We start from the raw sequence: 27,061 nt of genomic DNA on the forward strand, positions 1-27,061 counted from the left end.
ATAGTACAATCCTGTATCAGATATATGATTTGCAAAAATTTTCTCTTATTCTGTGGGGTGTCTTTTTGCTTTTTTGATGGTGTTCTTTAAAGCACAGAAATTTTAATTTTGATGAAGGCTGATTTATCTATTTTTGTTATTGTTTGTACTTTTGGTGTGATATCTAAGAAACCATTGCACAATCCAAAGTAACAAGGATTTAGACCTGTGTTTTCTCCTAAGAGTTTTATAGTTTTAAACCTTATGTTTAGGTCTCTGATCCATTTGGAGTTAATTTTTGTATTTGATGTGAGATAGGGGTCCAACTTCATTCTTTTACGTGTGCATATTCCAGTTGTCCCTGCATCATTTCTTGAAAAGACTATTCTTTCCTCATTGAATTATCTTGTATCTTGGCATCCCTTTGGAAAATCAGTTGACCATAAATGTGAATGTATTTTTGTGGGCTTTCAGTTCTCTTTTACTGATCTGTCTATCCTTATGTCAGTAGCACACTGTCTTGATTACTGTAGCTTTGTAGTAAGTTTTGAAATCAGGAAGTAGGAGTCTTCCAGACCTGTTTTGTGTGTGTGTGGTTGCTCTAGGCTTACAGTATTACATATCACAATTATTTTAAACTAATACATCATTTTATATATAGCTTAATTGCCTTACAACAGTATAACTTCATTCCCCTCCTTCTATTCCCTCTGCTTTTACCATGTGTTAATTATCTATATGTTATAAACCTCACAATACATTATTTTGTCTTTTATTTTAAAAAATCAAGTATCTTCTTTTAAATAGCTTTATTGAGGACTAATTGAAATTCAATAAATGGCACCTATTTAAAATTTGACATTTTGACATGTGTATACCTGTGAAACCATCACCACAATCAATATAATTAACATATCAGTCACCCCCAAATGTTTCTTTATGATTCTTTATAATGCTGTTTTCCTTCTGCCATCTGCCCCTCCCATCCCGAGGCAACCACTAATCTGATTTCTGTCAGTATAGATTAGTTGGCACTTTTGAGAATTTTATATAAATAGAATGATACTATACTCTTTTTTTTTTGGTTCTGGTTTCTTTCACTCAACACAATTATTCTGAGATTCTTTCATATTATTGCCTGTATAAATCGTTTTTTTTATTGCTAAGTACTATTCAGTTTTATGATTATACCACAGTTTGTTTATCCATTCACCAATTGATGAACCCAAAGGATTGTTTCTAGTTTTTAGCTATTAAAAATAAAGCTGCTCTGAGCTCTCTATCAGAACAGTTAGCAAACAATTATAACATTGAAGATCAAGGGAAGGAAAGCATCAAAAATAACTGGCTTCTCTGGAAAATTCTACCAAACATTTAAAGAAGAGTTAATACCTGTCCTCCAACTATTCTAAAAAATTGAAGATAGAACACTTCCTAACTCATTCCACGAGGCTAACATCACCCTGATCCCAAAGCCAGACAAGGACAACACAAAGAAGGAAAATTAGAGGCCAACATCACTAATGAAAACAGATTCAAAAATCCTCAACAAAATATTGGCAAACCGAATACAGCAATGCATTAAAAGGATCACACACCATGATCAAGTGGGATTTACATCAGGGACGCAGGGATGGTTCAACATCTGCAAGTCAATCTATGTGATACACATTAACAAAATGAGGAATAAAAACCACAGGAGCCTCTCAGTAGATGCAGAGAAAACATTTGACAAAATCCAACATCCATTTATGATGAAAACTCTCAATAAGATAGGTATAGAAGGAGAGTACCTCAACATAATAAAGGTCATATATGACACACCCACAGTCAACATCATACTCAATGGTGAAAAACTGAAAGCCATCCCTCTGAAACAGGAAGAAGACAGGGTGCCCGCTCTTGCCACTCTTATTCAACATAGTACTGGAGGGTTTGGCCAAAGCAATTAGGTAGGAAAAAGAAATAAAAGATATCCAAATAAGCAATTAATCAGTGAAACTCACTGTTTGCAGATGACATGATTTTATATATAGAAAACCCTAAAGAATTGATTGGAAAACTATTAGAAATAATCAACAACTACAGCAAAGCTGCAGGGTACAAAATCAGCTTACGAAAATCAGTTGACTTTCTGTACTCTAGTAATGAACTAACAGAAAGAGAACTCAAGTACAGTCCCATATACAGTCGCAACAAAAAGAATAAAATATCTAGGAATAAATTTAACCAAGGAGGTGAAAGACCTATACAATGAAAACTATAAGACATTATTGAAAGAAATTGATGATGACCTAAGGAAATGGAAAGATATTCCATGCACTTGGATTGGAAGAATAAACATAGTTAAAATGTTCAGGGCCTGGCCCCATGGCCAAGTGGTTAAGTTCGCGCGCTCTGCTTCAGCAGCCCAGGGTTTCACCATTCAAATCCTGGGTGTGGACCTAGCACCGCTCCTCAGGCCATGCTGAGGTGGCATCCCACACAGCACAACCAGAGGGACCACAACTACAATATACAACTACGTACTGGGGGGCTTTGGGGAGAAGAAGGAAAAATAAAAGCTTAAAAAAAAAAGTCCATACTACCTAAAGCAATCTACAGATTCAGTGCAATCCCAATCAGAATCCCAATGACATTCTTCACAGAAATACAACAGAGGATCCTAAAAGTCATATGGGGCAACAAAAACAATCCTGAGAAAGAAGAACAAAGCTGGAGGAATCACAATCCCTGACTTCAAAATATACTACAGAACTATAGTAATCAAAACAGCATGGTACTGGTACAAAAACAGACACACAGATCAATGGAACAGAATTAAAAGCCCAGAAATAAAACCACACATCTATGGATAGCTAATCTTCAGCAAAGGAGCCAAGACCATACAACAGAGAAACAGATGTCTCTTCAATAAATGGTGTTGGGAAAACTGGACAGCCACATGCAAAAGAATGAAAGTAGGCCATTACCTTTCACCATACACAAAAATTAATTAAAAATGAATTAAAGACTTGAAGGTAAGACGTGAAACCATAAAACTCCTAGAAGAAAATATGTTCAGTACACTCTGTGACATCAGTCTTAGAAGCATCTTTTCGAATACCAAGTCTACTAGGGGAAAGGAAACAAAAGAAAGCAAATAAATGGGACTTTGTCAGACTAAAGAGCTTCTGCAACGCAAAGGAAACCATGAACAAAACAAAAAGACAACCCACCAACTGGGAGAAAATATTTGCCACCATATATCCAACAAGGGGTTACTCTCCAAAATATATAAAGAACTCATACAACTCAACAACAGAAAAACAAACAACCCAATCAAAAAATGGGCAGAGGATATGAGCAGACAGTTTTCCAAAGAAGATATACACAGATGGCCATTAGGTACATGAAAAGATGTTTTGTATCATTAACCATTAGGGAAATGCAAATCAAAACTACAATGAGAAATCACATGTTAGAATGGCTATAATCACCAAGACAAAAAATAACAAATGTTGGAGAAGATGTGGAGAAAAGGGAACCCACATACACTGCTGGTGGGAATGCAAACCGGTGAAGCCACTATGGGAAACAGTATGGAGATTTCTCAAAAAACTAAAAATAGAAATACCATACGACCAAGGTATCCCACTATTGGGTATTTATCCTAAGAACTTGAAATTAACAATTCAAAGAGACTGATGCACTCCTATGTTCATTGCAGCATTATTCACAATAGGCAAGACGTGGAAGCAACCCAAGTGCCCATCAACTGATGAACTGATGAATGGATAAAGATTCAACACAATGAAATACTACTTAGTTGTAGAAAAGACACAGTCGTCCTGTTTGCAACAACATGGATGGACTTTGAGGGTATTATGTTAAGTGAAATAAGCCAGACAGAGAAAGACAGACACCACATAATTTCACTCATATGTGGAAGATAAACAAACACATGGACAAAGAGAACAGATTAATGGTTACCAGAGGGGAAGAGGGATGGGGGTGTGCATAAGGGGTAAAGGGGCACATATATATGGTGACTGACAAATAATAATGTACAACTGAAATTTCACAATCTTATAAACTATTATGACCTCAGTAAAATAATTTTTAAAAAAAAGCTGTTGCGAATATTTGTGTACAAGTCTTTGTATGGGCATATACTTTTATTGCTCTTCAGTAAATAACTTTGAGTGAAGTGGTTTGGTATATGGTAGGTGTATATTTAACTTTTTAAAAAAAACTGATACTGTTTTCCAAAGTGGTTGAACCATTTTATATTCCTACCAGCAATATCTGAGAGTTCTAGTTGGTCCACATCCTTACCAACGCTTGGAATGGTCAGTCTTTTTCAATTTTAGCCCTTCGAGCAGTTGTGTAGGGGTGCCTCATTGGGATCTTAATTTTCATTCCTCTGGTGACTAATGATCTTCAGCATCTTTTCATGTACTTACTCGCCATTTGTGTATCTACTTTGGTGCCATGTCTGTTTGAATCTTTTGCCCATCTTTTCATTAGATTGTTGTGCTCTTCTTATTGAGTTTTGAGAGTTGTTTACATTTTCTGGATGCAAGTTCATTATCAGATATGTGATTTGCAAAGTTTTTTCCTGGTCTACAGCTTATCTTTTTTCATTCTCTTTAACAGTGTCTTTCAAAGAGCAGAAGTTGCTAATATTGATGAAATCTAATTTGTCAGTTTTTTCTTTTACAGATCATGTTTTTGGTGTCTAAGAAATCTTTGCCTAATCCAAATTCTCCTGTGTTTTTTCCTAGACTTCTTAAAGTTCTAGGTTTTACATTTAGGTCTGTGATCCATTTTAAGTTAATTTTTTTATGTGATGACAAGATAATGGTTCAAAGTTCATTTTTTTGTATGCGCATATCCAATTGCAGCCTTATTTGTTAAAAAAGCTCTTCTCTCTACACTCAGTTGCCTTAGCACTTGCAGTTTACCATAGGTATGGTGCATGTCTGACTATGTTGTTTCATTAATCTCTGTCTGTCATGGTGCCAGTACTACCCTGTCTTGATTATCTGACATCAAAAATTATTATATAGGGGAAAAAAAAGAAAAAAAAATTATTGTATAACCACAGTAATGTAAATCCTCCAATTATATTCTTATTTTTCAAAATTGTTTTGGTTTTTCTTGGTCCTTTGCATTTTCATGTGAATTTTACAGTCAGCTTGTCAATTTCACCATAAAAGCTTTCTGTGATTTTGATAGAGATTGCACTGAATCGATGGATCAATTTGGAGAGAATTAACATCTTAACCGTATTAAGTCTTCTGACCCACGAGCACTTGTCTTCTCTATTTAGGTATAATTTAATTTCTCTACATTGTTTTGTAGTTTTTAATGTCTAGGTCTTACACATCTTTTGTCAGAGGTATCTCTAAGTATTTCATTTTTCTTTTAATTGAGTTCATAATAGTTTGCATCACTGTGAATTTCAGTTGTACATTATTTCTTGTCTGTCACCATAAAAGTGTTCCCCTTCACCCCCTGTGCCCACCCCCAGTCCCCTTCCCCTGGTAACCACTGACTGTTCTTTTTGTCTGTGTGTTTTTTTATCTTCCACATATGAGTGAAATCATATGGTGTTTGTCTTTCTTGGTCTGGCTTATTTCACTTAACATAATACCCTCCAGGTCCATCCATGTTGCTGCAAACAGGATGATTTTGTCTTTTTTTATGGCTGAGTAGTGTTCCATTGTACATATATCTATATACCACATCTTCTTCATCCAATCACCAGTTGATGGGCACTTGGATTGCTTCCATGTCTTGGCTATTGTGAATAATGCTGCAATGAACGTTAGGGGTACATAGGTCACTTTGGATTGTTGCTGTCAAGTTGTTTGGATAGATACTTAGTAGTAGGATAGCTGGGTCATATGGTATTTCTATTTTTAGTTTTTTGAGGAATCTCTATGCGGTTTTCCATAGGGGCTGCACCAGTTTGCATTCCCACCAGCAGTGTATGAGGGTTCCCTTTTCTCCACACCCTCTCCAACATTTGTTATTTTTAGTCTTAGTGGTTATAGCCATTTTAACAGATGTAAGGTGGTATCTTAGTGTAGCTTTGATTTGCACTTCCCTCATGATTAGTGATGTTGAACATCTTTTCATGTGCCTATTGGCCATCTGTATATCCTCTTTGGAAAAATGTCTGCTCATATCCTCTGCCCATTTTTTGATTGGGCTGTTTGTTTTTCTGTTGTTCAGTTTTGTGAGTTCTTTATATATTATGGAGATTAACTGTTTGTTGGATATATGGTTGCAAATATTTTCTTCCAGTTGGTGGGGTGTCTTTTTTTTTTGATCCTAGTTTTATTTGCCTCACAGCAACTCTTTAGTCTGATGAAGTCTCACTTGTTTATTTCTTCTTTTGTTTCCCTTGTCTGAGAAGACATGGTATTCAAAAAGATCCTTTTAAGTTTGATGTCGAAGATCAGTATTTCATTTTTTTAATGCTATTATAAATGGTATTTTGTTAGAAAATTTCAGTATCTGACTTTTCCTTGCTAGTTTATAGAGACGCATTTGATTTGTAATTTTATCTTTTATCTTGCAACCTTGGTAAATTTATTTAATTTTAGTAGCATTTTTGTAGATACCATAGTTTTTCTAATTAGACAATCATGTCGTTTGTTAATAAAGAGTGTTACAACTTTAATGTTAAACTGGATGCCTCATTTCTTATTCTTGCTTTATTGCACTGGCTAGAACCTCTAATATGTTGAATGGAAGTGGTGAGAGTAGATGTTCTTGCCTTATTTGTGATCATAGAGGGTAAAGTATTCAGTCTTTGATCATCAAGTATGATGTTAGCCATGGGATTTTTCTAGATGTCATTTATTAAGTTGGGGAAGTTCCCCTCTATTCCATTTGCCTGAGAGTTCTTATCAAGAATGAATTTTGGATTTTGTTGAAGGTTTTCTTTGTTGGTATAATAACAGGGTTTTCCCTTTTTTTTTGCTCTGTAATTTGGTGAATTACATTGGTTAATTTTTAATCAACATTACATTGCTGATAAGAACTCAATTTGGTCATTGTGTGTCATCTACTTTATATAGTGTTGAATTTGATTTTTAAAAACATTTTCTTCTTTTTAGAATTTTTACTTCTATATTCTTGATGGATATTAGTCTGTAATTTTTTTTTCTTGTAATATCTTTGCCTGGTTTTGGTGTCAGAGTAATGCTGGCCCCCTAGAATGAGGCGGGGCTTAACTCCCTTCTCCTCCGTGTTCTGGAATAATTTACGTAGAATTGGTATTATTTCTTCCTTAAATGTTTGTTAAAATTCACCAGTGAAGCCCTTTGGGTGTTCAACTTTCTTTATAGGATGGTTTTCAAGTGAAATTAAATTTATTTAATAGATACAGGGCTTAATACATGTTATCTATTTCTCCTTGAATGTGCTTTGGTAGTTTGTATCTTTTGAGGAATTTGTCCGTTTTGTCTACTGATTGTGAAAATTGTCAATATTATTAGTATAAAGTTTTTGATAATATTCCTTATTGTGCTTTTTATGTCTGTTATGATGCTAGGTCTCTTATTATTCTTATTGGTAATTTGTTACTTCTCTCTCTTTTTCCTCTGCCTAGAGGTTTGTCAATTTTATTGGTCTTTTTAAAAAACTGCTTTTTTTTTCCTCTCCATTATTTTTCTTTTTTATTGCATTGATTTCCATTCTGATCTTTATTACTTTATGTTCTGCTTTTTTTGTTGTTTAATTTGCTCTTTTTTTTAAAAAAATGCAAGTGGAAACTAAGGTCATTGATTTGAGATCATTCTCACTTTCTGATATAGACTTCTAGTGCTATAAATTTCCCTCTAAATAATGGTTTATCTGTATTCCACAATTTTTGATATATATTGTGTTCTCATTTTTATTCACTTCAAAATACCTTCTGATTTCTTTTTTGATTTCTTCTTCTGTGGGTTATTTTGAAGTGTCATTTAGTTTCCAAATATTTGGAGATTTTCCACGTATTTTCTGTTACTGATTTGTGGTTTAATTCCATTGTGGTTAGAGAGCATACTTTGTATGACTTGAATCCTTTTACATTTATTAACATATTTCATGGCCCAGAATATTGTCTCTTTTGGTAAATATTTCACGTACAGTTGAAAGGAATGTGTATATTCTGCTGTTGTTGAGTGAAGTGTCTTGTAAATGTCAACTGGATCAAGTTGGTTTATAGTATTATTCAAGTTTGCTGTGTTCTTACTCATTTTAATTCTACTTGTTCTATCAGTTATTGAGAGTTATAGTTAACCTCCAACAGTTTTGAATTTGTCCTTGCTTGTTCATTTCTTCATGCTTTTTCAAGCTCTGTTTTTGAATTCATAAACATTTGGGCTTGTTATCAGCTGTAGATGAATTGACCCCCTTATCATTATGAAATGACCTCTTTTAATCCTGATAATATTCTTTGCTATAAAATTTACTTTCATCTTAACATAACCATTCTGGCTTTCTTTTAATTAGTGTAAGTATTGTATACTTTTCTCCATCCTTTACTTTTAACCTATCTGTGTCCTTATATTTAAAATTCGTTTGTTGTAGGTAGCATATAATTTTATCTTGCTTTTGTGTTTATCCAGTCCGACACTCTCTGCTCTTTTATTGGGGCATTTAGACCATTTATATTTAATGTGGTTATTGATATGGCTTGGCTTAAATCTACCATCTTGCTTTTTGATATCCATTTGTCCCACCTGGTCTTTTTTTGGGGCCTTCTTTTGGATTAATTCGGATTTTTTATTATTACATTTCATTTTTGGCTTATTAGCTATAGCTGTTGTTATTTAATGTTTGCTCCAGAGTTTGTAGAATATATCTTTAACTTACCAAAGTCTGTCTTAAGGTGATATTATACTATTCTTTTCTGTTATATAAGAACTTTTCACCATTATGCTTGCATTTCTCCCTTCCCAGCATTTGTTCTGTTGTTCCATGCATTTTATGTCCCTGTAAGATATAAACCACACAATATTGTTACTATGTTTCATTTAAATAGTCTATCATCTTTTTTTTTTCTTTTGGGGGGGGGCGGGGGGGGGAAGATTCACCTTGAGCCAACATCTGTTGCCAGTCCTTCTCTCCCTGCATGTGAGGCGCAACCACAGCATGGCCACTGACAAGTGGTATAGGTCTGCACTCAGAAACTGAACCTGGGCCACTGAAGTGGAGTGCGCCGAACTTAACCACTAGGCCACCAGGGCTGGCCCTCTGTCATCTTTTAAAGAGATGTAAATAATAAGAAAAAAGACTTTTGTATTTCCCCATGTAGTTACCATTTTCTTTGCTGTTCATTTCTTTGTATTCACCCAGATTCCTATCTGGTATCATTGTCCTTCTACTTGAAGGACTTGGCTTAACATTACTTCTAGTGCTTGCCTGCTGGTGATGAATGCTTTCAGCTTTTGTATGTCTGCAATTAGTTTTTATTTCACTTTTTTTTAAGGTATTTTCTCTGGATTTAGAATTCTAGGTGGAAGATTTTGCTTCACTTTCTTCTGGCTTGCATTGTTTTTGATGTGTAATTTATTGTCGTTTTTTCTTTCTTTGTATGTAATGTTTTTGTTTTTGTTTTTTTCTTCTGGCTGCTGTTAAGATTCTTTTTGTCTTTATCACTGATTTTAAACTGTTCAGTTATGATGTATCTTGGTGTGGTTCTCTTCATCTTTCTTGTACTTGGGGGTTTTTTTAGCTTCTTGGAAGTTTATAGTTTTCATCACATCTGGAAAAATTTTGCTATTATTTCTTCATGTTTTTCTGTACTTCCTCCTCCCTTTTAGTCCTCTGTTCCAGGGACTCCAATTACATGTATCTTAGTCCTTTTGAAGTTGTTCCACAACTCAGTAATGCACTCTTCATTTTTACCGTCTTTTATTTTTATCACCCCCACTGACAGGTCTGAAAGAGCACTTTGCAAATGATTAGCAGTGACTGAGAAGTTTAGGAACATATTTGTATATGAGACCTATAAGTTTAGGAACATATTTGGAGAGCCAATTTAGTGAATCCATATCATTTGCTTAAACATCCTTGATCTGTCCCATTTAAAAACAGCACAACAAAAAGACCCCTCTGTTCCATCTTAATCTTTAGCCACTTCTCTTTAGAGTTAAACTTCAATTAAAGAGTGGTTCATATTTGCTGTCTATATTATTAACTTTATTCACTCATCAGTCCAATCTGATCATGCTTCTACCCTTAATACTTCATCGGAACTATTTGCACAAAGATCACCAATGGCCCATTTTGGCAAATCCAGTGAATGTTTTTCGTTTTTTATCTTCATTGGACTTCTCATGAGCGTTGAATTGTTTTAACCTACTTCTTCCTTGTCTCCCACTATACGTTGCTCATCCAGATTTACTTTGTTTCTCTGGCTGCTTCTTTTTCTCCTCTATCTCTGCCTTTACCCATTAAAAGTAAGTTTTCCAGGCATTGTGCTGGGTACTACAAGAGAATACAAAAGAAGAAATATGTTTTGCCTCAGTGTACCAAACAGTTGGTTGTGGAAATGACATAGTACAAAAGAAAGAAAAAAGAATCACATGTTCATGTTTAAATGGATGTGCAGTTGTATGCATCATGCTTAGACCTAAGTTGTTATCTCTTTGTGCTCTATTCCTCTTTACCCAGATATTGCACAGATTTTTCTTTTTTCTTTTCTTTTTTTTTTTGGTGAGGAAGATTGGCCCTGAGCTAACGTCTATGCCAGTCTTCCTCTATTTTGTATGTGGGACACCACCACAGCATGGCTTGATGAGTGGTGTGTAGGTCTGCCCTGGGATATGAAGCTGTGAACCCTGGACTGTGAAAGTGTAGCCTGTGAACTTCACCACTGGGCTGGCCCCAGATTTTTATCTTAATATAAATTTTTATCTAAATTCCAGACCATTTTTTAATTCCAGGTACATATATCCAGCTATATACTTGATACTTCTTGGATGTTGAGTTTCAGGTGCCTTTGAGATATCTTCTGGGGAGAACTCATGATTCTCCCTGCTAGTTTTCAACCAAAAAGCAAAGAGAAAACAAGCATGGTCCTCTTCTACTGTTCCTATCTTAGTGAAGCTAGAAAAACTTGATAGGAGTTATGTTTGGCACTTCCCTCTCCGTTACACTCCGTAAACTATCATCAAGTCCTAATGATGTTACCTCCTTTAATCTGTTTTAATTCCATTCATTTTTCTCCATCTTTAATGTTACCACAGTGGTAAGTCTTCAAAGTGGAAAGCATATGTCCCAGTGTTATATGCATTGGAAAATGGAGTGAAAAATGAAAACTTTACTTTTATTTTTTAGTTCTAAAAATCTCAATTTATTTACTTTTCAGTCTTAAAAAAATAAAGATCAAATAAGTGTTGCTTTTCTTGATCTGAATGAGAGATGGTCACATTTTACTTCTGGCATGTGAGATACCCAAGAGAGGTTGAGGTCTTCTCAGTATGGGCAAGTTGATAGAATTGCTCTCGTTTGTTTGCTCTTCCTAGCTGTGGCATATTACAGTTTTAGGTGTGCTTGGTTAAGATGATTTACAGATTATATTAACTGGTTTTAATTCAACTAATCTTCACTAATGCACAAGTGGCTTAAAAGATATACCTGCACTGAAACTACTGAATGAAAATGCACTAAAATGCATTTCTGAGCAAACAAGAAAGTTGTCAAACTGAGATTTTCCTTCTTCTAGTATGAGCTCTTTATCTGCCACAGTACAAAGTAGAAACAGGATGCCATGAGCAGAAAAAGGAAAACAAATCCAGATTATCAACAATAGTTTGAATATGCCTTTCTGTCGTTAACTTTGCTTTATCTGCGTAATGTGCCTTAAGATAACAACTATGAAACTATGAAAGCATTATAATTCATACTCAGTGAAATTTTGAGTTATGTGGTATTCAATTCAGTCCTTAAACGTATATCAAGTTTCATAAAATTTTATTAAAAACCTCTTTTGAGGTTTCTCTCAGTCTTCTATACCTTTGTCCAAAAACTTGGTCTTTCTGTTACAGTGAAAATGACTGGAATCCAGTACAGAGAGAACATACTAAAATGTGTTCCTTTGTCAGGAAACACTATTGCAATAGGCTTAGAAAGCAAAGTTGAAGTTTCAAAAATCAAATATTAGAAGAAATCATGAAGTGTACAAAGTTAGCTATATATAGATGGATGAAAGTGCAGGTGCTTCTGGTAGTCTCAATTTATGATATTTGTTAGCTTCTTTTTCAGTGATAAAATAATTGAAGAGCTACTTTTTTAAGCACCTCTCAAGGAAAGATATAGCAGAGAGAAGATAACTCTTGAAGTATAAATAATTTCTCTTCCTCCCGCCTGCCTTCTTCTTTCATGGAGAACCTGTGTGGCACTCCCTAATATCGTTTAGACTAAATAGAAGTTGTCTGGTTGTTTCATGACATAAGAGTTCTCTCTTCAAAATGAGCTGGACACTTCCTTCCCTCCCTCCTTCCCTTTCTCTCTCCCTCTTTCACGCCACTCTCTACTCCCCTTTCTTTTCCTCTCTCCCTTCTCTCATACACAAACCCCAGATATGCTCATCTTTTCATAGCATATTTTTAAAAACGTAATAAATGAAACCCCTTGTGCTCTCAGGGTAAATATGATGTTTTAACAATGAATGAAAAAGTAACTAACTGCCTCATGCTAGGAAAACACCATTTAAAAAATAATGTCATCATTATGTATTTTTTATTGTTGACAAAAACTGTGATGACTGTCATATGTGCAAACTTTGAAGATTGGGAAGCAGAATTTTCTTAGTTCAGTGGGTTTTGAACCTACTTGCTAAAAATATTAAAACGCAACCTTTTAATTTATTTTCCTGAAAAAAATGATTTATATCAGTGAACACTGGAAATCTACTAGCTCAATTTCAGTAGAAACCTTTGCATAACTAAAGTATAGGATTGAAAATTTGGTATCATGATTTGCTAAGTATAACACCTCTTCTGTTTATATAGCTGTGTCTTGGTGATATCTAATGAAACCAGACATCAAAATAAGCCAATTTAGTGTCAAACCTTTGAAGTACTATATGTGTGTGTGTGTGTAAGAAAAGTGTTGTTGCCATTAATAAATATAATTTAAAACTTACTCTAAAATATTATTTATTTCATTTTATCTTAACCCTTTAAAATTTCAGTATTTTGATCTTATATATATTATTGAAATAATAGTGCATACAATATACATATTTTGGAGATAAAAATGCAAAAATTTCTTAGTGATGGGGAGTGCATGATCAAAAAAGCTGAGGGGCCAAATTGTTTAAGTTGTAGTCATCTCCTACTTGAACCAGTGCAATAATCTCCTAACAGATGTCTTTTTACTTCCATTCTAGTTTTCTCAAAGCTATTCTCCTTTAATAGCCAGGGTTGATCTTCACAATATGCAGATGTGGTTGTATAATTCTTCTGCTTAGTACACTGCACACACACACATCTTTAATATGGTCTATAAAGTCTGTGAGCTGTATGATCTAGCTTCTCGGGTCTTGAGTCTTATTTTTCACCACTGTGCATTTCTTCCTTCTGTGCTTTTTCCTCCCATGGGCTGCCTTTAAGTTGTTTCTACTAGCTGTGTTCCTATCCTATCTTTCTGACCTTTACACATGCAGTTCTCTCTATGCTGAAAACTTAACCTTTCCCTTTCTTTTCAGTTTACTTCCTACATCTCCTTTAAATCTCAACCTGAATGGTGCTTACTCAGAGAAGCCTTTACTCATCTTCCTGGCCAGATCTCTCTCTCCCTCTCCCTCCCTCTCTCTCTCATGCACACATAAACACAATTATAAGTTCTTATATAATACTGTGTATGTATTTGCCCTTCATTGCGCTTATCACAATTGCCATTTTACCTTTATTTGCATGAGTAGCTGCAAAGATAATCATCAACACTATTCAGATAGGTGTTAAGCTCCATGAGGACAAGGCCCTTGTCTGTTTTTGCTTATCATTCTATTTTTCCAGTACTTAGATATATGAGTGAATGTCATGTCAAAGACTTTGGGTTTCGTCCCTAGGAAAAACAAAGAGCCTACACTGGGAGCCTCTATGAAAAATTGGAGAGTAATGATGACACATACTAAGACTTGGGTTTTACAACGTCAGCAGAAGGAGAGAAATAATAAAAATCAGAGCAGAAATATATACTAAGACTTGGGTTTTAGAAAGGTCATCTAGAGGCTATAGTTGAGTGAAGGAGTGAAGGAGAGAGACTAGAGCCAGGAAGATTCATTAGGTGGCCATTGTAGGTGAAGACAGGTGAGGACCTGAAGTCTTTGCAGTGTAGATGGAGAGGAGATGGTGTTGCCTTTAGTAGCTGTTTTGGAGACAGAATCCAGTAGGATTTGGTGATCAGCTGACTATTGTCAGAAGTGAGGGAAAGGAGTCAGTATTACTCAAAAACTTGGCCCATTAACTTTTAGGCCATTTACCAGGTAGATGTGTATAAGACAATTAGCAGTTCAAGGGGATGGATGATTCTTTTCATTTTTAACACAATTCACCTCTTGGCCACTGCTATATTTACAGGGCTTTTTTTATGGCTTCATTGAGACATAATTCACATACTATGCAATTTACTCACTTAAAGTGTACAATTAAATGGTTTTGTGTGTGTGTGTGTATATATATATATATATATATATATATAGTGCAACCATCACTACAGTCAACTTTAGAGCATTTTCATCACCTCAAAAAGAAGCTCCCTGCTCTTTACTATAACCCTCTTTCCCTGTCTCAGACCTACACAGCTGCTAATCTACTCTGTTTCTATAGAGTTCCCTTTTCTGGACATTGCTTGTGAATGGAATCATACCATATGTAGTCTTTTGCAAATGGATTTTTTCACTTAGCATAATATTTTCAAAGTTCTTCCAAGTTGTCGCATGTATCAGTACTTCATTCATTTTTATGGCCAAATATTTCATTGTATGACTATATATCATGTTTTGTTTATATATTCATCAGCTGATGGACATTTGGGTTGTTTCAAGCTTTTGGCTATTATTGCTGCTATAAACATTTTGTGTGCAAGTTTTCATGTGGATATATATTTTCATTTCTCTTGATTTTATACTTGGGAGTAGAATTGCTGAGTCGTATGGTAACTGTTTGTTTAATCATTTAAGAACTGCCAGAATATTTTCCAGAGCAGCTAGCTATACCATTTTGCATTCTCGTTAGGCTTCCGTTTTTCCCACAGCCTTGTCAACACTTGCTGTTTTCTCTTTTTTTGATCCGACTCATCCTAGTGGGTGTGGTATCCCATTGTGGGTTTGATTTGCATTTTTCCTGATGACAAATGATGCCGAACATCTTTTCATGTGCTTATTGGCCATTTGTGTATCTTGCTTGGAGAAATGTCTGTTCAGATCCTTTGCGCATTTTTTCATTGGGTTATTTATCTTTTTATCATTGAGTTGTAAGGGCTCTTTATGTATTGTAGATACCAGTCTCTTATTAGATATGTGATTTCCAAATATTTTCTCCCCATTCTATGGGTTGTTTATTCACTTTCTTGATGGTGTCCTTTGAAGCACAAAAATTCTTAATTTTGATGAAGTCCAGTTTTATCTATTTGTTTCATTTGTGCCTTGTGCTTTTAGTGTCATATGTAAGAATTCTTTGCCAAATCCAAAGCTATTAAGATTTGGCACTACATTTTCTTCTAAGAGTTTTGTAGTTTTAGCTCTTATGTTTAGGTCTTTGATCCATTCTGAGTTGATTTTTTTATATTGTCTGAGATAAGCATCCAGCTTCATTCTTTTGCTTATGGCTATTCAGTTGTCCCACCACCATTTGTTGAAAAGCCTATTCTTTCCCGTTGGATGGTCTTGGCACCCTTGATGAAAACCAGTAGACCACAGATGTAGGTTTACAACTTTTTTTTAACAGCAAAACTATATTTTACTTTTCATACTGTTTGGGTTTCCTCTTTCACAGATAATTCTGTCATTAAAGGAAGATTGTGCTTATTTGTAAGTAGGCTTTTAGGGATATTTATGTAATTTTAGTACTACTTCATCTACCACAAACATAACCTAGAAAAATGCACAATTGCACACATGAAACTGCTGTTCTGATCGTGAAAGTTGAGTTTGTAAAGCTGTGTTTCTATTACTGACGGTGACATTTTAGGTTCCTTTTTCCTGGTGCTTCCGGAGTGCCAGGTACTGTGCTGGTATAGGGCTTACAAAGAAGTATATGCCAATCTCTTCTTCAAGTTGCTAATCCTAAGACATTGGGAGCAGAGAGAGGAAGGGAGTAAAATGACATGGGAATAACCATGTAGAATTTTTTTGGTACATAAAAATGATACATTTGGGGTCTTATATAGGTTGTACAGCTGTTTTCACCCTAGTATATGGTTCTCAGTATTACTTTTTTTTAATTAAAATTTTTCTTAAGACCAAGAATCTTGAATTGAAATCACTTGCTTTCCCAGGGTTCTCAATTAGGATATGAGTACCATGGATGCTACTGAAAATAAATGAAAGATAAAGAAATTAGTATTAGGTAGCTTGATGCTTTTTGTATTAAGCTCTGGGAAGGTCTGTTATTGACCACAAAATTGCTGAGGCTAATCTGATGGGATAATTAAATTCTTTCAGTGTTTTTTCTTATATGCCTTTTTAGGAACTCAATAGGATCTTTCATTGAATTAGCTAGAACTAAATAGTTTAATTTGAAGCATTTTTTACTAATGAATCTTTTTCTCTTAATGTCACTATATAATATTATGTACTTTTTTCTTAGGAATCTCAGCAGTCCAGTTTTGGCCCTGGGGAACAAAGTGAGTATGTCTTTTCATCTTGGTTTTCAAATTAAGCTGTTTATTGAGCATTCGTTTTTCATGGTCACATCGTATATTGCTGTAATAATTTTTTTGCATGTCTTATCCCAGTATTTAGGATCTGATGATTAGTAATGGGTTGAACTGAATCTTGGTATACTTAAAAATGAAGAATTATAGATCATTGGAGATCAAAATTAACTATTTTTATTGAGTTTTTGAACTAATAGTTCAAAGTTTATGAATTCAGTTTGATGGGCACCTCGTAAACCCAAGAGCCATTCTATTTTTCCGTCTCCTTCATGAAGATACTTGGTTCAATGATGGTAAAACTCCAGGCAGGAAGGAGTTATTGTAGCTTACTCTGACTCTTCTCTTCCTATATCAATATTTATTTATTTTTCCTGGGTCGTTTGGTCTGGGAAGAAAGTCTGCTGTGTGCTACACAAGTCCCCTCCACCTCTAACTCAGTTGGCCTCTCAGAAGAACTCGAGCAGAAGATAGCCTTAGGAGATTCAAGGGTGGTCCCAAGAGATCATGGCTGTGTGAATTGATAGTGGTAAGGTCAGGAAACTTTGCAAAGGTCTGGGCTTCCCCATATAGCTCTGTGACAAAACAGTGTTCTGTTTATTAAGAGTAATAACTTCTTAAATAAGATAGATTTAGGCTGGTAGTAACCAGTAAGCTATTTTGAGAGATAAAAATGTGGAACTTTCTGATCCTTAGTCCCTTGTCTTTAGTGATCTTAAAGCAAAGGCAAAACTAGAAGAATATCCCTCTTAATGTTAACAAACTTTATCTATATATCCATTTCTTAGTTCTGCCTTAAAGCTGTAGTTACAAGAAAAAGGGACCCAACATTGTTGATATGCAGGAAATAGCTAGCTATAGGCCAGAAAGTTTACATTTTCTCTCTTAAAATCTTTTAAGACTGTCATCCTTACTTCTACCCCTTTCCCCTCATTCTCTCTCCTCACGACTAACTATTGGCAAATGTGATCATAAGCTGCAACTAGTCTTTATTACACTTAATTTATTTTAGAGCTGTTTTTATATCAGTATAAAGCTCTGGCTCTTTTTAATATTAAAATTGTGTTATACAGGTTAACCTCATTTTATTGTACTTCGCAGATAATGCACTTTTTACAAATTGAAGGTTTGTGGCAACCGTGTGTCGAGCAAGTGTATCAGTGCCATTTTTCCAACGGCATTTACTTACTTTGTGTCTCTATGTCACATTTTGGTAATTCTCACAATATTTCAAAACTTTGTTATTTTTATGTTTGTTATGGTGATCTGTGATCAGTGATCTTTGTTGTTACTATTGTCATTGTTTTGGGGCACCATGAATCACACGCATGTAAGATGGCCAACTTAATCAATAAAAGTTGTGTGTGCTCTGACTGCTCCACTGACCTGCTATCCCCCCGTCTCTCTCCTCCTTGGGCCTCCCTATTCCCTGAGATACAGCAATAGTGACATTAGGCCAATTAATAACCCGACACTGCCCTCTGAGCGTTCAATGAAGCGAAGAGTCACATGTCTCTCACTCTAAATCAAAAACTGGAAATGATTAAGGCATGTTGAAATGAGGAAGGCATGTTAAAAGCTAGGCCTCTTGCCCTAAACAATTAGCCAAGTTGTGAATACAAAGGAAAAGTTCTTGAAAGAAATTAAAAGTGCTACTCCAGTGAACATATGAGTGATGAGAACGTGAAACAGCCTTGTTGCTGGTATGGAGCAAGTTCTAGTGGTCTGAATAGAAGATCAAACCGGCCACAACATTCCTTTAAGGCAAAGCCTAATCCAGAGCAGGGCCCTAACTCTTCTTCAATTCTGTGAAGGCTGAGAGAGGTGAGGAATCTGCAGAAGAAAAGTTTGAAGCTAGCAGAGGTTGGTTCATGAGATTTAAGGAAAGCAGCCATCTCCATAACATAAAGGTGCAGTGGGAAGCAGCAAGTGCTCGTGTAGAAGCTGCAGCAGGTTATCCAGAAGGTCTAGCTAAGATCATTCATGCAGGCAGCTACACTGAACAGCAGATTTTCCATGTAGATGAAACAGCCTTATATTGGAAGAAGATGCCATCTAGGACTTTCGTAGCTAGAGAGGAGAAGTCAATGCCTGGCTTCAAAGCTTCAAGGGACAGGCTGACTCTCTTGTTAGGGGCTGATGCAGCTGGTGACTTTAAGTTGAAGCCAATCCTCATTTACCATTCAGAAAATCCTAGGGCCCCTAAGAATGATGCTAAATCTACTCTGCCTGTGCTCCGTAAATGGAACAACAAAGCCTGGATGACAGCACATCTGTTTACCATGTGATTTACTAAATATTTTAAGCCCACTGTTGACACCTACTGCTCAGAAGACAACATTCCTTTCAAAATATTACTGCTCATTGATCATGCACCTGGTGGTCACCCAAGGGCTCTGATGGAGACGTACAACAAGTTGAATGTTGTTTTCATGCCTGCTAACACAACGTCCATTCTGCAGCCCGTAGATCAAAGAGTCATTTTGACTTTCAAGTCTTATTATTTAAGAAATAATAAGGCTATAGCTGCCATAGATAGAGATTCCTCTGATGGATCTGGGCAAAGTAGATTGAAAACCTGTAAAGGACTCTCTATTCTAGTTGCTATTAAGAACGTTCATGATTTATAGGAAGAGGTCAAAATATCAACATTAACAGGAGTTTAGAAGAAGTTGATTCCAACCCTCATGGATGACTTTGAGAAGTTCAAGACTTCAGTGGAGGAAGTAACTGCAGATGTGGTGGAAATAGTAGAGAACTAGAATTAGAAGTGGAACCTGAAGATGTGACTGAATTGCTGCAGTCTCATGACAAAACTGTAACAAGGCTTAGGAGGATGAGGAGTTGCTTCTTATGGATGACTGGAAAGTCGTTTCTTGAGATGAAATATACTCCTGGTGAAGATGCTATGAAGGTTGTTGAGGTGACAACAAAGGATTTAGAATATGACATAAACTTAGTTGATAAAGCAGCAGTAGGGTTTGAGAGGATTGACTCCAATCATGAAAGAAGTTCTACTGTGGGTAAAATGCTATCAGACAGAATCACATGCTACAGAGAAATCATCCTTGAAAGGAAGAGTCTATCTCTGCAGCAAATTTCATTGTTGTCTTATTTTAAGAAGTTGCCGCAGCCACCCCAGCCTTCAGCAGCCACCACCATGATCAGTCAGCAGCCATCAACATCGAGGCAAGACCCTCCACCAGCAAAAAGATGACTCACTGAAGGCTCAGTTGATGCTTAGCATTTTTTTAAAAAATAAAGTATTTTTTAATTAAGGTATGTACATTTTTTTAGACATAATGTTGCACACTTAATAGACTACAATACAATTTAAACATAACTTTTATATGCACTGGGAAACCAAAAAATTCCCGTGGCTTCATTGCAATATTCGCTTCATTGCGGTGGTCTGGAATTGAACCAGGAATATCTCTGAGGTATGCCTATATTGTATGAAAGTACCATAACTTATTTAACTAGTCCCCTCTTCATGGACATTTGTTTCCAGGTTTTGCTGTTACAAACCATGCTGTAATAAACATCCATGAGTGTATGTTTGTGTGTGTGTTTATGTTTGTGTATTCCTCCTGATACAGCTGTAAGGTAAATTCCTTTCATTATAATTGCTAGGTCCGTGGATACGTGCATTTACAGTATTGATAAGATATTACCAGATTTCCCTCCAAAAAGATTATATGAGTTTATAGTCCTACCAACAGCGTATGAGCGTGCCTGTTTCCACCAGAGTCTCATATTATGGGACTTTAAAGTGTTACCAGTTTGATGGATGAAGAATATCTCATTTTGATTTATATTTCTTTGAGGATATACTGATAGTTTATAATGTAAACTGCCATACTTCAGTTGCTGATTTCTGCATTTTTTTTGTTCTAGAAAGATATAATCCTTCTTCTAAAACTTCAAATGGACACCAGTCTAAATCGTAAGTTTATTGTTTAAGAAGTTTACTATTTGTCTTTTTTTGCTGGAAGTCTATCTGTAGTGTCTGGATATTTAGAACAACACTTAGAAATATGTACTTAATCTTTTAAGGCAGGGGTAGGCAAACTTTTATTTAAAGGGCCAGTTAGTGAAGTATTTTAGGCTTTCAGGGTCAGATAGTCTCTGTCCCAGCTGCCCAGCTCTGCCATTGTAGCAGGCAAGCAGCCATGGACCCTGGCTGTAGCTGTGTTCCAATAAGACTTTCTTTACAAAACAGATGATCATCTGGATTTGGTTTTAGGTCCATAGTTTGCCTACCCCTGCTCTGAGATTACAGGTTTTTCGTTTCTCAGAGGTGTTTGTGTTTGTGTGTGTTTTGATAGTTTGTTTTTAATAAAGAAAACATTAAAAAAAAATACAGGATTCTACTTAGTAAGCCCTCCATTTAACCAATAAAGGTAGAATATTAAAGCAACATAGTTTGTACTGTCTTTAAGGTTTCCTACTTATATTTTGTAGGTAGAATCAGGAATATATTTCAAAATGTAATAGGGTATATTGGATGATAATAAATTCCAGCTTAAAGAATGAACTGAGTTCCTGAGACCAACAGTTAACTCAGTGATTAAAACAAAGTTCTAAAGAAACCACGGCCACAATGCTCTCTCTCTGCGCCATGACTGCAGTCTATACTGATAACCTCAGCCTCTTCAGCTGAACATAGGGAGAACTGAGTGAGAATGAAAATATGTGAATGCAAGAAGTCCACTCTCACTGTGAAGAATTCAAATTATATTCCTATTTATCATATTTATTCATATGCAAAAACTGATGCCAGCCTATGATATATGTGCATGTCACTTTGGTTGCTGAGGGAACAAAAGCATACAGGACTTTCAGCTGTCTGGTAAAACCTTGGCATATTCACATGTGTAAACAGGTTCATTGAGCTGCCATTATTAAATCATAAGGGCTGAGAGAACTCAGAGTAAGTACATTTCCTTACAGGAAATGAGTCATAGAGATGCACTAAGCCCTTGTCCAAAAGAAAACTTTTTTTTCTGTCTCAGTTAATTGGGCCAGCCTTAAAACACTTTTCATAATTTGTAATCATCTGGTTACTTTGTTTCAAGGTCATCTTTTATGTGATACTATGAATTTGGGGTCAGATTTAGAAACTCAGGTTAAGCTTTCAGAGAAAAGTCTAAGTAGTTATTGGAGTGAAAGAAGATTTCCCTCCCGGCTGATTGGAGACTGTCCTGAAATTTTAAGAAGAAAGGTAATGGAACTATTGGTAATGAGAAATCAAACATTTTTATAGTTGTAGTTCTTCCTAAGCTTTGTATTAATTTTCCCTCTCCTGTAAAAAGGAAAGGAGTGTTATGTGGTTCATTACTCAGATTTTAATTTTGATTTTATAACCTTAAGAAAATTTAAATCTTTAATTTTACTTTCAAAAACTTGATTCCAGAAACTATCAGCTTATAGTATTTGTGTTTTTTTAATTGATTTGAATTTTGACCAAGAAAGACTTGGAACCTGGAGTTTATTTTTAATTCATATATGGTCATTTCTGTTGAATGGCCATGATTTTTACCCAAAATTGTTTCTTCTACAGAGGGCACTCATCTTTCATAGCAAGGCATTTCTGAACTAGAACTTTGACCTTGTGTTCTGGTTTTCACAATTACCCAGTTGTACAAATCTCTTCATGGAACATTAGAGACAGTGAAAGAGAACTGCTGATGCTTTCATTTTATCTTCCTTCTTTTTAGGAATTATATCTCTCTAGTGGACTGTTGGGTATGAGTATAGTGATTTGTTTTAATAATGAATGAGTGTGTGTATGCAGTTAGAGAAAAATTAGAGATGACAAAAATGAGTCTAAGAGTTTGTAGAAAGTGGTTTTTGTTTCATTAGAAAAGAAAGATGAATATTATACTTACGGGAAAATTAGAGCTTGTGAAATTGTTAAATTGTTCCTTTCTCTATTTTTACTCTGGATGTGAACCAAATCAGACAGAATAAGACTTGTTTCTTTTCTTCATTTTTCAATTAAATCTCTGGCTACCACAGTGATTATTTCTTGGATTGTTGGTAAATGTTTAGTGGTCTGGTGTGCCATTATTAACTGTTCCAACAGTGATCACCTTTCTGCCTTCTCCCTCTAGGATGTTAAAAGACGACTTAAAACTCAGCAGCAGCGAGGACAGCGATGGGGAACAGGTGTGTCTGCTGTTCCGTGATTTCCCCAGGCTCATCAGTGGGTTTTTATTGTATTTTATAAGAATTATAATTGAATAATACATATGTGATCCAGTTATTTAAAATAAATTCCTTCCTGCCTTCTGACACTGGAATGTTGTAGTTTTCTGCTCTGTCTTTAAACCTCCATTTTTTTCTTATTTTTTAAAAAATTGGTTTTCCCTTAATACTTGGCGTGGATCAAAACATACTCATGAAGCATGAGATTGTTGAGAAGAAGAATTATTAACAAAGCTTTTCATCTTATCTTGGCAATTCTTTAGGTAAAAACAGTATGTTATGTGTTAAGTAAACCTTGGTGCATATGTTAGAGAAGCTGTTTTTTCTACTGAGTTCAGATATTGTTCACATTAAGCAGACAGAGTGCTATTTATTCGTTCACGATTTCCTCTCATGTTTTAATTTTAGGATTGTGATAAAACAATGCCAAGGAGTACACCAGGAAGGTAGGCATCTTTTTATTTCTTCTTTTCTTTGGAGAAGTGGAGTCAACCTACTAACATTGTAGTGATAGAATAATTGAGCTTATAAAGTAAATATTACCGATTGTGATGGCAGCTGTACAACTCTGTAAATTAACTAAAAATCATTGAATTGTACACTTAAAATGGGGGAATTTTATTGCATGTAAATTATACCTCACTAAAACTGTTTTTAAAAGGTAAGTGCTAATGGCTGAGCAGCATATCCGAAACTTTTAAAGGAAGGATTTATTTCATTTATCATGAAGTTCTGGATTCGTAGAATTGTATCAGTTTAACAAATGGTAAACGTTTTAAATAAAGTTGGTTATCAGATTTGGATATTTTCCTGTTGCCAGTGTAAAAACAGCTTTTGGTCATTTATGTTTTGTCTCTTTTAGTAACTCGGAACCTTCGCACCATAATAGTGAAGGAGCGGACAACTCCAGGGACGATTCGAGCAGCCACAGTGGATCTGAAAGCAGCTCCGGCTCTGACTCCGAGAGTGAAAGTAGTTCCAGTGACAGTGAGGCAAATGAGCCATCCCAGAGTGCATCTCCTGAGGTGAGAAGGAGGCGGGGGACCTTCCACAGTTCCTGCAGCACCCCTGGTGATGGCTAGTTAAGACTTGATTCAAATATGAAAGGTAAAGGAAAGAAGGTTACATATTCCGGCAAAAAGAAATTAAACTGTATCTTGGAGGAAACCTAGATACTTCAGTTTCCTTGTTATTTGACCATATAAATTTGGTCAAGTAGGAACTACTTGAGGTCATATTTCGAGTCCCTGAAATACTGTATTTATTTAGTTTGGGTTTTATTTTTATTTTATTTTTTAAATGTTTATTGAGTTAATGATAGGTTACAATCTTGTGAAACTTCAGTTGTACATTATTGTTTGTCAGTCGTGTTGTAGGTGCACCCCTTCACCCTTTGTGCCCACCCCACCCCACCTTTCCCCCAGTAGCCACTAACCTGTTCTGTCTACATTTTTTAATTCCTCATATGAGTGGAGTCATACAGAAATTGTCCTTCTCTATCTGGCTTATTTCACTTAACATAATTCCCTCAAGGTCCATCCATGTTGTTGTTGCAAATGGGATGATTTTGTTCTTTTTTATGGCTGAGTAGTATTCCATTGTATATATATACCACATCTTCTTTATCCAGTCATCTGTTGGTGGGCACTTAGGTTGCTTCCACGTCTTGGCTATTGTAAATAATGCTGCAATGAACATTGGGGGTGCATGGGACTTTTGGAATTTTGCTGACTTCAAGCTCTTTGGACAGATACCCAGTAATGGGATAGCTGGGTCGTATGGTAGTTCTATTTTTAATTTTTTGAGGAATCTCCATACTGTTTTCCATAGTGGCTGCACCAGTTTGCATTCCCACCAACAGTGTATGAGGGTTCCTTTTTCTCCACAACCTCTCCAACATTTGTTACTATTTGTTTTAGTTATTTTTGTCATTCTAATGGGTGTAAGGTGAGCTCTTACTGTAGTTTTGATTTGCATTTCCCTGATAATCAGCAATGATGAACATCTTTTCATGTGCCTATTGACCATCTGTATATCTTCTTTGGAGAAATGTCTGTTCATATCTCCTGCCCGTTTTTTGATTGGGTTGTTTGATTTTTTGTTGTTGAGTTGTGTGAGTTCTTTATATATTATGGATATTAAGCCTTTGTCGGATGTATGACTTGCAGATACTTTTTCCAAGTTAGTGGGTTGTTTTTTTGTTTCAATCCTATTTTCGTTTGCCTTGAATAAGCTCTTTAGTCTGATGAAATCCCATTTGTGTATTCTTTCTGTTGTTTCCCTTGTCTGAGAAGATATGGTGTCCGAAAAGATCCTTTTAATACTGATGTCAAAGAGTGTGCTGCGTACATTTTCTTCTAGAAGTCTTATGGTTTCAGGTCTCGCCTTTAGGTCTTTGATCCATGTTGAGTTTATTTTGGTGAATGGTGAAAAAGAATGGTCAATTTTCATTCTTTTACATGTGGCTTCCCAGTTTTCCCAGCACCATTTGTTGAAAAGACTTTCTTTTCTCCATTGTGTGCCCTCAGCTCCTTTGTCAAAGATTGGCTTTCCATAGATGTGTGGTTTTATTTCTGGGCTTTCAATTCTGTGCCATTGATCTCTGCACCTGTTTGGGTTTTATTTTTGTGTCTCAACATGGTAATTCATGTTACGTAGTTATTGTGGATAAAAAGAATAATTTTACTGTAGGTTGATAAAATGTGATTAAAAATTTCTGTCCGTACCTGCATCATTTGTTTACTTTCTGGAATTAAATACACTATATTATTATTTGTAATTTTACGTGTGAAGTTGGATTCCTGACAGGAATATTTAAAGGCCATATTTAACATTAAGCTTATCTTCTTATTTTGGTGATTAGAGCTAATGGTCACTATTCTCAGCTCTTTGCTTTGGTTCAGTCAGAACTATGAAAAACAAATGCCTTTGTGGCATTAGGCCTTGTGTTTTTCCCTCTTCCTTGAGACTGTAAAGGAGGGAGAAAGCTTCAATATTGAAAATGTACTTATTTCTCTCTTTTTCAGCCTGAACCACCACCAACAAACAAATGGCAACTTGATAATTGGTTGAATAAAGTGAACCCACATAAAGTGTCACCAGCTTCTTCTGTGGACAGTAATATCCCGTCATCTCAAGGCTATAAAAAAGAAGGCCGAGAACAGGGCACTGGGAATAACTACACTGATCCGGGAGGCCCTAAAGAAACAAGTTCTGCTACTCCTGGACGAGACTCCAAAACCGTTCAAAAGGGATCCGAAAGTGGGCGTGGGAGGCAGAAGTCTCCTGCACAGAGTGACAGCACAACACAGAGGAGAACCGTAGGCAAAAAGCAACCCAAAAAGGCTGAGAAGGCAGCTGCTGAAGAGCCCCGTGGAGGCCTGAAGATAGAAAGTGAAACCCCCGTAGACATGACTACCAGCATGCCCTCCAGCAGACACAAAGCAGCCACCAAAGGCTCAAGGAAACCCAACATAAAAAAGGAGTCCAAATCTTCCCCTCGACCTTCAGCAGAGAAAAAGAAATACAAGTCAACGAGTAAATCTTCCCAGAAATCGAGGGAAATCATAGAAACGGATACCTCGTCCTCAGATTCGGATGAAAGCGAGAGCCTTCCTCCTTCCTCACAAACTCCCAAGTACCCTGAGAGTAATAGGACTCCTCTTAAACCCTCCTCAGTGGAGGAAGAAGATAGCTTTTTTCGGCAACGAATGTTCTCTCCTATGGAAGAGAAGGAACTTCTTTCACCCCTCAGTGAGCCTGATGACAGGTATCCACTTATTGTGAAGATTGACCTGAATCTCTTGACCAGAATACCAGGAAAGCCTTACAAAGAAACAGAGCCACCCAAGGGGGAAAAGAAAAATGTGCCAGAAAAGCACACAAGAGAGGCTCAGAAACAAGCCTCAGAAAAAGTTTCCAACAAAGGCAAGAGGAAACATAAGGTTTGTAAAGAGTTTTTGTTGTTAAACATCAGAATCTGAAATGCAGTGGAAATCTCAGT

The 27,061-nt window shown here is 35.9% G+C and overlaps 1 protein-coding gene across 8 annotated transcripts in view; it reads left to right on the top strand.

Annotated features, from left to right (window-relative positions):
- AFF4 (ALF transcription elongation factor 4) overlaps window positions 1-27,061 on the top strand; it is a 93,213-nt gene that overhangs the window by 44,243 nt on the left and 21,909 nt on the right. For all 8 annotated transcript variants that reach the window (XM_044780444.2, XM_044780446.2, XM_044780447.2 and 5 more), the window contains 6 exons: window positions 16,782-16,818; window positions 20,746-20,794; window positions 22,965-23,019; window positions 23,467-23,504; window positions 23,921-24,083; window positions 26,085-27,002. In XM_044780444.2, coding sequence (XP_044636379.1) covers window positions 16,782-16,818; window positions 20,746-20,794; window positions 22,965-23,019; window positions 23,467-23,504; window positions 23,921-24,083; window positions 26,085-27,002 — 1,260 coding nt within the window. The remainder of the gene's footprint in view (window positions 1-16,781; window positions 16,819-20,745; window positions 20,795-22,964; window positions 23,020-23,466; window positions 23,505-23,920; window positions 24,084-26,084; window positions 27,003-27,061) is intronic.

This window comes from Equus asinus, chromosome 9 (genome assembly GCF_041296235.1).
Source record: "Equus asinus isolate D_3611 breed Donkey chromosome 9, EquAss-T2T_v2, whole genome shotgun sequence".
Classification (NCBI taxonomy): Eukaryota; Metazoa; Chordata; class Mammalia; order Perissodactyla; family Equidae; genus Equus; species Equus asinus.